We start from the raw sequence: 15108 nt of genomic DNA on the forward strand, positions 1-15108 counted from the left end.
TCCAAAAAAAAAAAAAAAAAGAAAAGAAAAGAAACTACAGCTACTAGAATTCATAATTTCTATATCTTTTACAGTTCATTTCTTTTTAGAAAACAAAAAATACAGTGTTATTGCCATCCCACTCAGAGATAAATATCTGAGTTGTTAATGTAGCAAAAATAAATCAAGAAAATACTAAAAATTAAAACATTTCGGACATAGCAATACTTAACTTTGAGGGATTAGTTAAAAAGAAAAAGAGAGAAGCAAATCACAAGCTCTCTCAGAAAGTCAGCCAGCAGCCCAAGACAACACACACACACACACACACACACACACACACACACACACTCTCAAAGATAAGAGACAGGCTGAGGGAGAAGTTGCTTTAGATTTGTGATCTCACATTGGTTCCTAGGAAACTGTATCTATACCTGCAATTCAGTTACCTGATACCTGAGCTAGGGTGGTAACTTCTTTTAAAGTGAACCAAAAAAAAAACTTAATTTAGAATATAACACGAACATAAACAAAAGCTAATACATACGATTGTTTCTAACATTTACTTATAATAGCTTCTTTAGAACTGGCTAGATGCTCAGCAGGTGAAAGCAGAGGCCTGAGCTCAACCCCTGGAAGCCACGTGAAGGTGGGGGTGAGGGCCACGTGAGGCCCTCAATGAAGCAGGGTGCAGATAATCTCAGCACAACGTGGCCGAAGGTCTTCTTGGTGACCTTGTTATTCCTTTAGCCCAACAAAAATCCCTCACAATCATGGAGTTTTTACATGAAAAAAAAGGATGGGACATGAAAGGAGTAAAACGATGTTGTTAATAGCCAGGCTTTCTCTAACTATGCACTGCACAGTCTCGGTGCAGCCATCGACAGAAGCCTCCAGTCAGGGAGGTTTTCCTACACGGAAACTCACCACTTAAACATGCAGTATACTTACCACTTAAATACACCACATAGATAATATACATTATATTACACATATTATATACTGCATTATATATTATATAGTATATTATAGTATACATAGTGTATATATTATATATTATTCTATTATACTTCATGTAAACTTACACTTAAATATACACCAAGTAGCATCTGATTGCAAAGCATCTTTTAAGCTTTACCACTTTGCAATCAGATGCTACTTAGTGTATATTTAAGTACATTATATGGTACGATTAACAAAGGGATGCTACTATTAATATTTCCTGAGTCCGAATGCCACACAATGCCCAGTCACACCTGACACACCACTGGAGGGGGCGGGCCTGGGACAGGCAATTGGCAGAACCAGTACTTAGCATGCTAAGTCTAAACTCAGCATAGAAAAGAAAAAGGAGAGGCCAAAACAAGAAAAAGAGACAAGAGAGCAGTCCCAGGTCCGTAACAAAAAGATTTAGAAGCAGAATCTTTCTAAGCCATGAAATGAACTGAATGCAGCTGGGTCCCTAGAGAGGGCCGTATTCACAAAACAGCATATAGGGAACCGACCAGGTTAGTGTGCTGATTGTCTGGATGTTACAACGACCCAGTGCAGGTTCTTCCGCAGAAGAGAAACAAAATGAAATGGCAGTCCAAAGAAACTCCTCTCAAAACTGTGTACCGCACTTTCACAGAAATCAATATAAAAAGAGAATCTCGGGGCTGGAGAGATGGCTCAGTGGTTAAGAGCATTGCCTGCTCTTCCAAAGGTCCTGAGTTCAATTCCCGGCAACCACATGGTGGCTCACAACCATCTGGAATGAGGTCTGGTGCCCTCTTCTGGCCTACAGACACACAGACAGAATATTGTATACATAATAAATAAATAAATATTTAAAAAAAAAAGAGAGAATCTCATTTTTAATTAAATACACATTTTGAAGAAAATGAGAAAATGTAGAGGCTATTTCTAAATGACAGGACCTGTCATTTATTGTTTATGTAGCTCTCCATTCTTTTTATTTTTTAATTTTTAGTTGCATTTTTTTATTTAGTGGTGGGGGAGGGCCATGTACCACTGAGCACTTGTGGCAGACAACTTGCTGGAGCTGCTTCCTCCTTCCACCACGTCGGTCTAAAGCGGGGTCATCAGACTTGGCAGCAAATGTCTTTACCTGCTGAGCCATACTGTCAGTCCCAACTACTCTTTTTATGAAATTTTACTTTTGCATTTCTGTATTTGTGTGTGTGTGCGTGGTGTGAGCGTGGAGGTCTGAGGACAGCCAGTGGGACTCAGTTCTCTCCTTCCACCATGTGAGAATCCCAGGGATCAAGCTCAGATCATCAGGCTTGGCAGCAAGCACCGTTTACCTGCTGAGCCATCTTGCTGGCCCTCAAAAAAGAAAGGGAAGGACAGAAAATATTTTTTAAGTTTGTAACAGGGTAAGAGAATGAAACTGTAGTCCAAAAGACTGCCCCAGAAGCAATTGCAGATGCACGAACAGAGACCTGCCAGAGGACAGTAGCAGGAACATACAGCCTCTACGAAGCACACCTGAGGCTGCTCTGGGCCCCCCCCTGAGGTCTCTAGAGCAGAGCCGGACTTACTGTTGACTTTGTTCACATTCCCTTGAATTTCAGCTTGTGTGAGCAGCTCCTCATAAACGTCCCTTTCTCTGTCAGAGTTTTCTGTCTGAGGATGAGAAAAAGGGGTAGTGATCAGGCAGGTCTCTGAAGAGCCCGGAGAAGGATGTGTGCACTTCTCCCCAGCCAGGACAAAACCAAGAGCCTACGCCTGAGTTCAGATCTTCTGTACATGACAACAGTTACATGACTATACCTAAAAACACGAGACCCAGGTCTAGCTGGTACTCCAGCAAGGGTTCCTCCAGAGCTGAGCCAGGAAGGAAGCACTAGGAGACTGCCCTGACTACTGAGGACAGTGGGCTGAGCCAGCATCCTTGCCTGAGAGCAGATGGCTTCTGCAGGCAATGGGCTTGGAGCCTCTTCCTGGTGACACAGGCAGAGGCATAGCTTCATCACCTGCCTGCAAACCTATTCAGGATCTACTTGGGGGCTTCAAGTCCCTGCTCTATAAAAACGAGACATAAAATATATACACAGACCTTCAATTTGACATGTGAATACCTCTCAATGAACCAAGACATGTCAATCACTGGCTTGAAAGGCAAAATAAGCATGTATGAAGTCTTTTGTTCACTCATTATTGTTGTATGTGGAAATGCTGGAGGGGTAGGCATAGTGTGAATATGCGGCAAACATCAGCTCTGTGGAGCCAGCTCTCTCCTTCCACCTTTAACATGGGCTCTGGTGATTGAACTTGGGGTCCTCAGGCTTCTGTGGCTTACTTGCTGAGCATCTCACGGAACCTCGTTTGTTTGTTTGTTTGTTTGTTTGTTTTGAGAAAGAGTCTCACTATGAATCCCTGGCCAGCCCGGAACTCACTTTGCAGACCTGGGCTGGGCTCAAACTCACATAGCTCCACCTGCCTCTGCTCGAATGCTGGGATCAATGGCATGCACCGTGGATGTTTTGTTTTGAGGCAGGGTCTCATCTGTGGTTCAAGTGGGTCTACAACTACTAACAGAATTGCTCAACTAACTTCCACATACTTTTAACAATAGTAAATATACATTTCACCCCAGAGAACCTAATGGAGAAGGGCCATACTCATATTTGGAGATCATCTTTCAAAAGAAAACTATTCAAACTGATTTGAAATGGCCACTCACAAGTGCGAAATGGGAGGGAAAGTGCAATACCAGAAGACTTTGTACTAAGCAATTACATTTATGGGAAATTCTAGGAAAGATAAGACATAGTGATAAGGAAAACAGACTGTAAGCCAGCCGGGCATGGTGGCGCACAACTTTAATCCCAGTACTGGGGTGGGGGGGAAGCAGAGGCAGGTGGGTCTCTGAGTTTGAGGCCAGCTTGGCCTACAGTATGAGGACAGTCATGGCTACATAGAAAAACCCTGTCTCAAAAAGAAAAAAAGAAAACCAGACTGGTAGCTGCCTGGAGTTGGGAAGGAAAGTGGAGATGCCATAGGGGCAGCAGGAACTCTTGGCAGGGACGTTGAATAAGCACCTGCACATCTATCAGAACTCAACCTTGCTCTCAACATGGGCAAACTGTACTAAACAAAAGCTACATCTCAATAAAGAGGCGTTTAGAATGCAGATTTCCAAACACGGGAGAATATAAGCTAACTAGGAAGACGCTGCATTTTTACCCTGTTTTTGGCGTTTGTCATCTTGTCCTGCTTGGCCTGGTGAAGAACATCCTGGTAAGTGGAAGCCAGGGGTTCTTCAAGATTGACAAGCATGGCATTGGGATTTTTCAGAGCTGTAAACGTGTCGGCTGGAACTCTCCGGTCAATAGCTTCATTAATGGCAATGACAGCAGCATGTACTAAAAAACAAACAAAAAAAATCAGAGCTCAGCGCATTGAGATTATAGATGGTGATGGAGGACATTCCACAGACCAAACAATATTGCAACCAGCCGTTACTGAGAAAGACTCGTGTCCCAGAGAAAACTAACAAGCAGGGCTGGAGGAGCAGCCTGGCCTCCCACCTGCCATCTCTTCCCCATGCATGGAGCAGCAGTTCCACCTAGAACCCACTGGAATTTGCACTCATGCTGAAAATAACCTGGCCAAGAGTATTTGCTATAAAAAGATGCTCACCCTTAATTATGTAGTAAAGACCAGAAGGAAAAGATCCCCAAAGGGATTTCAGTAAATGAGGACTCCCTATCTAATGTCTTTAACAAAAATTGATAATCTATTTCCAAACAAGCACAGCATAGACTAGAGCAGGGTCTACAGAGCAAAGCTGCTCATGCCCGAGCCCCCGGACAGCGTTAGCCACAGTGAGCAAAACCCGTTCGTTCTGTTTCGACCCAGAAAAGCTCCCTTACGTGCAGCTTCATCCACCGAGAGCTCATTGGCCAGGATGCCCCCGATCTTGCTGAAGGCGGGCATCTGGATCCCATACTTCTCCAGTTCACTCTTCATGTTGTTGATTTCCTCTTCTGCAGAAAAGAATGAAGACCCAGTCAAGCAAGCTACACTCCTTCTCAGAACTCAGAGGGTCAGATGCTTCAACTCCAAGACGGGATACAGTGGCCTCTGCCTCTGACTCATGGAAGATTAAGAAAATACTGGATGGAAGCACTTAGTATAACACCGGTTAGATGACGTCATCCATACATATCAGCTCACTACACTTGTCAATAGCATCAAACGTAACTATGAGACAAGACCGAGTGGACATAGCTTTCGAGACAGGGTTTCTCTGTGTAGCCCTGGCTGTCCTGAAACTCGCTCTGTAGACCAAGCCAGCCTCAAATTCAGGGATCTGCCTGCCTCTGAGTACGGAGATTAAAGGCGTGTGTGCCACTGGCGATGCAGTTTTAAAAGCTACTACTGACAGCACTGCCTACAGTGATCTAGGATGAGTGGGAGCTGTAAAGGGAACTTAATGCCTACGTCAAAATCGCTATCTCAGTCTTCATACTCCAAACCACTAGCTGCTGCTCGATTTCCTTTCTAAGGCAGAAAGCCAAATGATAAAGAAAACAACTAACTTTGACCTTTTCCTGAGTCTAGTGAATGAGCTTCCTGGAAGGAAAAATATTATAGATAAGAGCTTTCCTACCAAACTCCAAGGCCGACAAAATAGTCACCAATTGAGACTGCTTACTCTTAACCAGTGTTACCAGTGCCCACTTCCTTCCCAAGCCTCCATCGCTTTAAACACCAAGTGCTGGGATCAAAGGTACGTCACACCGTGTTCGGCCACAAAGGGATATGTGAATAGGACTTTTTAAGAAATCGCTCCTGAAAATCATTTTTTTAAAAAATTAGTATAAGGTTGCATGTGATGGCGCAGACCTGTGCCACGCAGGAGGCAGGAGCAGAATTGTCACAGGTTCCAGGCCAGCCAGGATTACAAAGTGAGACCCTGCGTCAAAAAAGCACACTACTCTGCATTAGTGTGCTGCTGGTCTGTCTGCAGGAACAACACCGGTGCTAGGTGTGGTGGCGCATTCGTGCATTTATTCCCCCCCCCGCCCCCCCGCACTTGGGAAGCAAAGGCAGGCAGATCTCCGGGAGCTTGAAGCCACCTTGAGCTACGCAGCAAGTTCTGGATTAGCCAGGGACCCAAAGTGAGACCCTATAAAGGGGAGAGGTGGCTCTAGAGATGTCTTGAGCTTAACTGCTTACTTAAAATTCAAAATATCATTTTTAAGAAGTTTCTAGCTAGTGGGGTTGTGAGAGGCACGGAGAAGAGGCGGGTCGAGTGGGAGACAGAAGACGCTGCTCTCTGAAAGGACTAAGGTTGTTCTGACAGAGCCTTTACTTCTCACAGCCACCGGAGAAAACCTGGCCCCACCTACTTTGGGGGCTCCAGCCTTGTAATACAATCTCTGTGTATGTGCCCTCTATTAGTCTCTCATCAGAGGCCAAACCAACAAGGTTGTCTGACTCTCAATTCCCAGTCTCCAGAACTCTTCTCCATACGGCATTTTGTTATACTGACAACACACAGGAAGCATGTGCCAAAAGAGCTTAAACGTTAAAATAACTGAGTTGTCATTTCTGAGGTGCCTCACCCTCCACTCTTGCCCCTTGGTTTTCCCCAGCAGGCACCGGCTGGCAGGGAGACTTTACTTTGTAAGGTTTTCTTCACAACATGGAAGCATTTAATGGTAGCTCCACATCCTACGATTTTATGCTTTATATGTTACCATTCTCAGATAATTGATACTCACATACAAAAGTATGTATAAGAAAACTAAACTTGCCAGTCATCTCGATCATAAATCAAGGAGCAGAGTGTGCGATTCCCAGGCTCACGTTCACCCTACCACACTAAAGGGCAGTCTGTTTCCATTGTCTTCCTCGAGGGAGTGCTTTCTAAAGGCCTTCCCCTTTAAGACAGGTATTGTTGAACTTTCCAGGCAATTACCGCCGTGAGTCAGCCGTTTGCTGTAGTGCTCCTTACCTGTGAAGTCAACCTTTCCGTACAGGTCTTGAATCTGAGGAGCCAGGCCCAGTTTGAACAGGTACAAACTAGAAGACAACGACGTGCAAGAGAGTGAGGCCTGGCAGTGCAGCAGCTGCTCTCAGAGGAGAGGGTGTGAGAGCCCCCCTGCAGAGACAGTGTCTACCCAGCGGTGACAGTGTCTACCCAGCGGAGGCGTACTGAGTAGCACAATGTAATGAAAGATTCCCCTTAGACTCAGATTCAAGTCCCAGTTGTGGCACAGAGGTAATGTGTCATCAGATGTCGGTACTCCTGATATTCTGTCACTGGGGAGGTCTTGTCACTTGTGTTCCTAAGTTTCATTTTAAACAAGTCTAAGGAAAATGATTCAGACAGCAAATCTTTCTTCAATGGAATTCCTATTTCTGACACAGAAGCTAAATCCAGGTTAATTAAAAGTTTAAAATAAAGAACGTGTTATTCATCTTCCTTCTTCAGAGAATAAGAAGAGTTTAGGGTGGTGCACACCTTTAATCCCAGCACTCTGGAGGCAGAGACAGGTGGAGCTCTGTGAGTTGGAGACCAGCTTGGTCTACAGAGTGAGCTCCAGGATAGCCAGGGATACACAGAGAAAGAAACCCTGTCCTGAAAAACAAAACAAAACCAAAGCAAAAAAGAGACTCTAGAGTAAGGTCCAGGAGGGATAGGACAGCAAAGCTTACCAGTGAATCCTGAGATAAATGTCGGTAGGCCTGAGGCGTCAGGTTGACTACCAGGCTCAAACAGACCAAAATCAACAAATTAGAAGCGATCAGGGGGCCATTTTACAGACACTGACAGCAGCAGCACATAGGGGGAAAAATAAAAACTCGGAAGGAGTTGGTGCTTTGGCCCGGAGGGTGGTTTGGCACTTGCCCTCAAATATGCCGACGGGAGTTCGATCCCCAGGACCCACATGGTGGGAGAGCTGACTGACTCCTAGAACTTGCCTCTGCCCCAGACATGTGTGCCATTGTACACACACAGAATAAGATGTTTTTAAATTATTTAAAAAGGTGCAACAGGGTAATCCACAGTTCTGTACATAATCCATAAACCCTGGTATCTTCCGAAAAGAACCACACTCCGTAGATAAATAATCTAGATAATCTCAATTAATTCTACCAGGTTTGCCAAAAAATTGAACTCAAAATAACCTAAACTCAATTTTCACAACATGTAAGATTTTTATTTTTCTTATTATAAGGTGAGGAAATATGACCCTATTTAACACCAAAATCAGTGGAGTTTTGTTTCAATTTGCTTTTGAGGGTAGAGGGCAGGGTATTACTGTGCAGTCCTAGCTCCTGAAATTCACTATGTAGCTACAAACAACTTAGAACACCTGATCTTTCTAATTCCAAATATAAAATATTAGGGGAAAAGGAAAAAAAAAACCATTCAAACACAAGAGAATGAAATGTTAGTTACAACCAAGGTGCAGTAACTATCTCTGGAATAATGCCAGGTAAAACCCTTGGTAAAGGGGGAGGCGGGGAGAGCACCTCTCAGGGAGAGAGCACTTTCATAGCATAGGTAAGGTGTGGGTCAGAGCCCTGGCACGACACCTCAGAGTCAGGGGGTGCTTCTGGGAGACAGCTGGTACAAAGGAAGAGTATGCTCCTCAATAGTGAGGGGGATCTGCCCTGGGAGCTGCTGTTGAGGCAGCCCCTTCCTACACACTACCAAGTGTTGCCAACTTACATTTCAGGAAAAATACCAAATGGGAGGAAAGAAACTATAAATCCTGAGCCAGAACACTCTGCTCTGCGTGAGCTTTCTAAGCATAGACTGATATGCAAGAGAAACAGAGAACAATAATAGACTTCCTGCCTTTGTCCTGACCCCATCATTAGGAAGGCACAGTTAATTGTCCATCGGCACGTCAAAGAACCGAGGGCTTGGGACCCAGGCTACATCAGAGGATACAGAAGGAGCAGGGAGGGATTCTGCCAGCTTCGCCTCCCTGCCTGCCAAGTTCAGATGCCTATTGTAGGCATGGCCCTCACCAGGTTATCAACACACACAGACCTCAGCCACTGTAGGCATGGCCCTCACCAGGTTATCAACACACACAGACCTCAGCACGCTAAGCCAATCACAGTGCTGAGAATTAATCAGGGTTTGGCTCACACACACTCATTTGAATTTGTTCCGCTCTTAACACAGGAGATGCACACAAGCTGGTTATTCACTCTTCTGCAAACTCACAAGGATGCTGGTGTTACCCAGAATCCAACCTAAGTCGCATCAAAATCCCCAAGACGGGGCAGCTGGGTGGCGGAATGTTAGCTCACCATGTGTGAAGACCTAGGCTCAGCAGGAGAGAACAGGCCTTTTATAGATTCATGCCATAAGTACACTTTCATTCATAAAATCAACACTGATAAGCACACATACTAGAGGCTATATAGCAAGAGGAACCCAAACAGACAGATCTTCATGTCCACTTCCTCCCTAACCTTCTCCTTTAGTTCTGATCAAGTATTACACTACCATTCCCAGCTACCAGTGGTAAATCCTCATCTCCCCTGACCCTCCCTTCAGACACAGGACTGTTTCCTGCTATTCAGTACCCTGATCTGAAAAAGTGGGAACCTGAAATTAGGCCGTTTTCCATGGAATACTTTATTTCCTATCGCATTTGTGGGGGTGGAACGAACAGCTTACCAATGGCAAGAGCCTAGATGACCAAGTAAAGGGCACCACGCCCTGATTAAGATGCAGAGTTCAGAGAGACATTAGGTCAATAGTGAAAGATTATACCATGTTTTTGCAACAATAATATATTATGGGGATAAACAAATTCCTTCTCTCTGCTCCCTAGAGAAACACAGGTGTTTCTGTAAGGATAATAGCCTTGTGTTCCACTCGAAAACCCTGAAACTGATGGAAAACCTCTTTCACTCTTAGACCTCGGACAAAAAGACACACTTGACTGAGAAGTTATCCCAAACGACCTATTTCACCAAGAAGTCGGGGTTACCTGAGAGCATGGATACAGTAGATACATCTCGGCATGTTCTTCCGATCATAGATATCTGTGGTTTCTGGGTAAAAGATCTAGGGAGAAATAAAAGAAGGAGACTGAGTGAATTGGTTGGAAGAATCTGGAAAAGAACAAAGACCTTTACTAAGACAGACAAGACCTCAGCAAGAGATCTTCAGGAAAATAGCAAGAATATTTGTGTTTCTGAGAGAGGGAGGAAGGAGTCTAAAGCTTTCGAAAGGCAGACTATATTCTAGAAAGTACTAGAAAACAAGGTGGCTATGTAGGATGGAGTCAGATGACTGCGATGGTGTTCAAAGACTGACTTGGCGAGTGGGACACAGAGAGGTACCCTAGCTTTGGAGCAAAGGTGAGAGCGCTGTAGAGATGCTACAGGAGACAGGACCCAGGCTGTGCTGACGGACGAGGAGAGGGAAGCTGGAGAAGCATGCTGGGAAGATGTGATGACAGACGGATAGAAGAGGCACCCCGGATAAACGAGGAAAGATTGGGGGAGGATAGGAGGAAGAGTCCAGGGTATCGCTACATTTCTGAGGCTAAGTCAGAAGAATCCTCAAGGTGCACCTGGACACAGAGCGAACTGAAGGGCAGCCTGGACAACTTAGTGAGACTCGCAAAATAGAAACTAATGAAGCTGAGGGTATAGCGAAAGGGTAGAGCATTTGCCTAGCATGCATGAAGGCCTGGGGTCAGTCCCTGGTGTCACCACCAAAAAAAAAAACCTTAGCAACAGCAAACATAAACACACTTTCAATACCATTGAAAGAGGTTATACTGCCACGGACCACGGATGCCAGCGCTATATGAAAGGCAGGAAGTCACAGGTGCAGCATTTTGTACTAGCGTGCACTTTACATCGTAGAAAACGGGAACGGAAGGTATAGGCGCACAGAAAGGCCAGGTAACCATAGCAACCTGGTGCAATGCATTTCCTGATATTTGTGGGAGCGACATCTCTCAAACATACCCTGACAAAGAGGGCGCTTCAGCCCTCTGCTCTGTGGAAGCGAGGGCTAAAGCTGGTCTCTTGCAAAGACTCAGATCTGGAAGTGAGTCAGCTCAACGGATCCATGTGCACCCGAGGAGCTTAGCACTGTGATTACCACGTGACTTAGTCACTATGCCACACTACAGCTACTTCTGCTCTTATTCTTTCTTCAATTACAGAAACCTGGGCTCCACGGGGAAGTATGAAAAAAATAAAAACTACCCCCTAATCCCTTACCAACGTTTCATTTCAGAGCACACCTACTTTATTTTTGCACAAAAACAGTAATCTCCCCTTTGCTGAGAACAGGCTTTAATAACCAAAGAGAATACCAAAACCATGACTGTGAAAGTCCACGGCTAACTACCGAGCAGGCAAAAGAAGACGACCTGCTAAGAGCATTCTAAAGTAAACTCCTGGACAGAGCACTCAGGTGCACACTTCCACACGAGAACCACAGCCACCACACACACCTTGTTACATCCCCTCAACAATGAAAACTGCACATTCACATTCCCTGAAGATGTGAATGCTCAGAGGCTGGCAGGTGACATCTCTACAACATTGTGAAGAAGTAAAAACCTCTGCTGTATGGGCTGGAGAGATGGCTCAGAGGTTAAGAGGTCCTGAGTTCAATTCCCAGCAACCACATGACGGCCCACAGCCATCTATAATGAGATCTGGTGCCTTCTTATGGAATGTGCATATATAATAAATAAAAAAAGTAATTTAAAAGAAACCTCTGCTGTACACTTTAAAATGGCGACTGGTTCTATAGCAAGCATTGGCACAGAGCCACACTGACATGCACTGGGCGGGATAAAGGCTCGGCCTGGAAGACAATGCCTGTTAGCCCAGCACTCAGAAGGCGTGGGCAGGAGGATCTTGAAGGCCAAGCTGGGCTACAGTAAACTCTTATCCAAAGAACCAAGCTAGGCACGTAGCTCGCAACTCAGCTGGTAGACTGCTGGCCTAGCATGTGCGACACTCAGCAAAAGTACAAAACCAAAGCACACAGAACAATGCAAACCTGCAACTGGTGTAGTCAAAATAACTACCGCTGGGGAAATGTCCCATTTGTGTGTAAGAAGGACATACAAGAAAAGAAATATAAAAGAAAAAGAATACAATTCTTTTCCTAAGTCAAACTGAAAGGAACCTTTATCACTAAGGAGAAGAAAAAACTTAGCCAGCATGTTGTTATGTCCCAATAATCCCAGAACTCTGGAAGCTGAGGCAGGATTGTGAGTTCAAAGCCAGCCTGGGCTACAGCTTGAGCCTGAGCCACTACTTCACAAAGGTGCAAAGAAGGGAGAGAGTGAAGGAAGGATGGAGGGAAGGGAGAACAGGAGGAAGGAGGGACAGATGACTGGTTGGTGTGGAGAACCAATTACAGGCTGAATGTAAATGCATTAATACCACGATGATATGAACACCAGGGACGTTACCTTGGGCAATCCAATCTCATCCATGGCGTTCAGCCACTGGATCACATTGTCCGTATGTCTGAAGTGTAGGCCAGTAGCCTGGAAGAAACACCAGAGTATTAGGTACTGTGGCAAACACCACATAAACTCTTCTTGTGACTCCCCGTGAGACTCCACAATGTCCCCTCCCTGGGGCATTACACTTACACACCAGTATCCGAAATTACACTCTTCTGCCTCTCATTTACAAACTGCCCAGAGAACCTCGCGCACCCGAGACTCAGTTCTCAGGCTTGGCCAGCTACTGGGGTCAGTGGACAAGTCATTCACCCTGCAGCCTGAGCTACTCCATCCAATACAGCTACTATGTGTATCAGCTGTGAGTCTGTATGATGAGACAGTGAACACACAACCACTCGGGTCAGTGCGGTGTCTAAACAGACAGTCTCCAAAATGACGGCTAGTATGCAGGATATCGATGAAGGTTTCCAGAAAATACTTAGAAATAATCCCCTGCAAATGCACACCTGCTTATTTTTAAACAGTGCTGGGCATCAGACGCAGGGCCTCACAGACGCTAATCATGAGCTCTACCCTTGAGTTACAGCCCCAACCCCTACGTCTGTTAGTTTGGGTCAAGATCCCTTTACAAAGGAAGAAAGGGATATACATTTTTTGTTTGTTTTGTTTTCTGAGACAGAGTTTCTCTGTGTAGCCCTAGCTGTCTGGAACTCTTTTTGTGACCAGGCTGGCCTCAGACTCAGCTCCGCCTGCCTCTGACTCCCGAGTGCTGGGATCAAAGGCACGTACCATCACGCCCAGCCACAAAGGAATATGCGAATAGGGTTTTTTAAGAATCGCTCCTGCAAATCATTTTTTAAAAACTAATATAAGGTTTCACGTGACGGCGCACACCTGTGCCACTCAGGAGGCAGGAGAAGAATTGTCCCAGGTTCCAGGCCAGCCAGGATTACAAAGTGAGACCCTGTGTCAAACAAAACCAAACCAAACAAGTAAACCCCTACTGTGCATTCGTGTGCTGCTGGTCTGTAAACATGAACCGCGCCGGTGCTGGACGTGTTGGCACGTGCGTGCGGTTAACCCTAGCACTTGGGAAGGAGAGGCAGGCAGACTTCTGTGAGCTTGAGGCTGGCTTGAGCTACACAGTGACACAAGCCAGGGGCACAAAAAGACCCTACAAAGGGGAGGGGTAGCTCTAAAGATGTCTTTAGCTTAACTGTTTACTTAAAATTCAAAATATTAAAACTTTTGTTTTTGAGACGTTTCTAGGTAGGTATGGTGATGTTTACCTTTAATTCCACACTTAGAAAACATAGGTAGGTTGGATCTATGAGATCAAGACTAGCCTGGTTTACATGGTGACTTCCAGGCCAACCAGACATTAAGACCTTGTCTTACACATCAAGACCATGTCTTAAGAAGAAGAAGAAGGTGAAGCTGTTTCTGTTTAGGATCTCATGGTTTATATCTAGAATATCCTCCACTATCCCAAGTTACAGAGTTGGAGCAAATGACCAGACTGTGCCCTATAGGCCGGAGTAAAATCTTTCTTGTTTCAGATAATTCATACAGATAGTGGCTTTGGCTGGGAATCTATACCCCCTTGTCTTGAATTTCAGGATAAAACATAGAAATCATTTTAACAGTCTGTGGTTTAGTTCATATGGTTTTGGGCCCAGCCCTGAAAGTCAACCCCTTACACTCACTCTGGCTATGCGGTCCTCCACTGCCTCATGGACAGGAATTCGGGGCAAGCTCCTGTGAGGGGCTCTGGAGATGGGACTCTGGTCCTCTCAGAATTCCCACTGCCCTTTCCACGGCCTCAGCCACAGGAATTGGTCCATTCATTTACCTGTGCTTTTGGGAAGTCTCTTTCCCATTGGATCTCCAACTCTAGTACTGAAGTAAGAATTTTCCCAAAGTCGCTATAGTTACAAGTCAGTGCCTAGGTCTAGTGAGACTATCGGTGGTAATTCCCCTGCTTACTTCCTCTACTTTCTAAGAATTAAAAAAAAAAAAAATCCAGGGTTGAGAAATTCTAGAAAATTAGACCTGTCAGAAGCATGCAACGGAAATGCACAGCTAATGACGTGACCAGCTGTGCCCACCTCTGCACTACACCCTGTCACCCTGGGCTCGTTCAGAACAGACACAGAACAAGTGTGCTAACCCCTCTCAAGCACACAAAATAATCTAAGCACCAAGCAAGGCACCCACCTTGTATCTGGTCTGCTCTCGATCATAGATTTTTTTCAGGGACACCACTTTGGGAGAGAAGAAGTTCCCCAGTTTGGCAAGGTAGACTCCATTCCTAAGCCCCTCCTCCAGCTCCGTCGTGGGTGGCAGGTCCTCCCCTAGGCATGCTTCCATCCACCTGCACAAGAAATAACGAGGGTCAGAAGCTTTTTATGGATTTTCATTTCTATCCTCCTAAACCAAATGCAACAACACTCTTCAACACATTCCACACAGCCACACTGCCCAGCTCAGACACGTTAACTGCAACCTTAAATGCCGACGTCAAAAGCCACCTTGGACACCAGGGTGGCCTCCAACTCTACCTCTTAGACCCTCGTTACCCCATTTTCTTTTTTTTGGGGGGGGGGGTTTGGTTTTTTTCGAGACAGGGTTTCTCTGTGGTTTTGGAGCCTGTCCTGGAACTAGCTCTTGTAGACCAGGCTGGTCTCGAACT

General features: G+C 45.3%; 1 protein-coding gene across 1 annotated transcript in view; it reads right to left on the minus strand.

The window, feature by feature from the left end:
* The window catches only part of Iqgap1 (IQ motif containing GTPase activating protein 1), a 90260-nt gene that overhangs the window by 39522 nt on the left and 35630 nt on the right, over nucleotides 1-15108 (minus strand). The window contains exons 3-9 of the mRNA XM_005357651.3: nucleotides 14634-14790; nucleotides 12417-12494; nucleotides 9957-10033; nucleotides 6950-7017; nucleotides 4860-4973; nucleotides 4171-4349; nucleotides 2523-2607 (exon numbers count right to left, since the gene is read on the minus strand). Of these exons, the coding sequence (XP_005357708.1) occupies nucleotides 2523-2607; nucleotides 4171-4349; nucleotides 4860-4973; nucleotides 6950-7017; nucleotides 9957-10033; nucleotides 12417-12494; nucleotides 14634-14790 (758 nt within the window). The remainder of the gene's footprint in view (nucleotides 1-2522; nucleotides 2608-4170; nucleotides 4350-4859; nucleotides 4974-6949; nucleotides 7018-9956; nucleotides 10034-12416; nucleotides 12495-14633; nucleotides 14791-15108) is intronic.

The sequence above is a fragment of the Microtus ochrogaster genome, chromosome 22 (assembly GCF_000317375.1).
Source record: "Microtus ochrogaster isolate Prairie Vole_2 chromosome 22, MicOch1.0, whole genome shotgun sequence".
NCBI lineage: Eukaryota > Metazoa > Chordata > Mammalia > Rodentia > Cricetidae > Microtus > Microtus ochrogaster.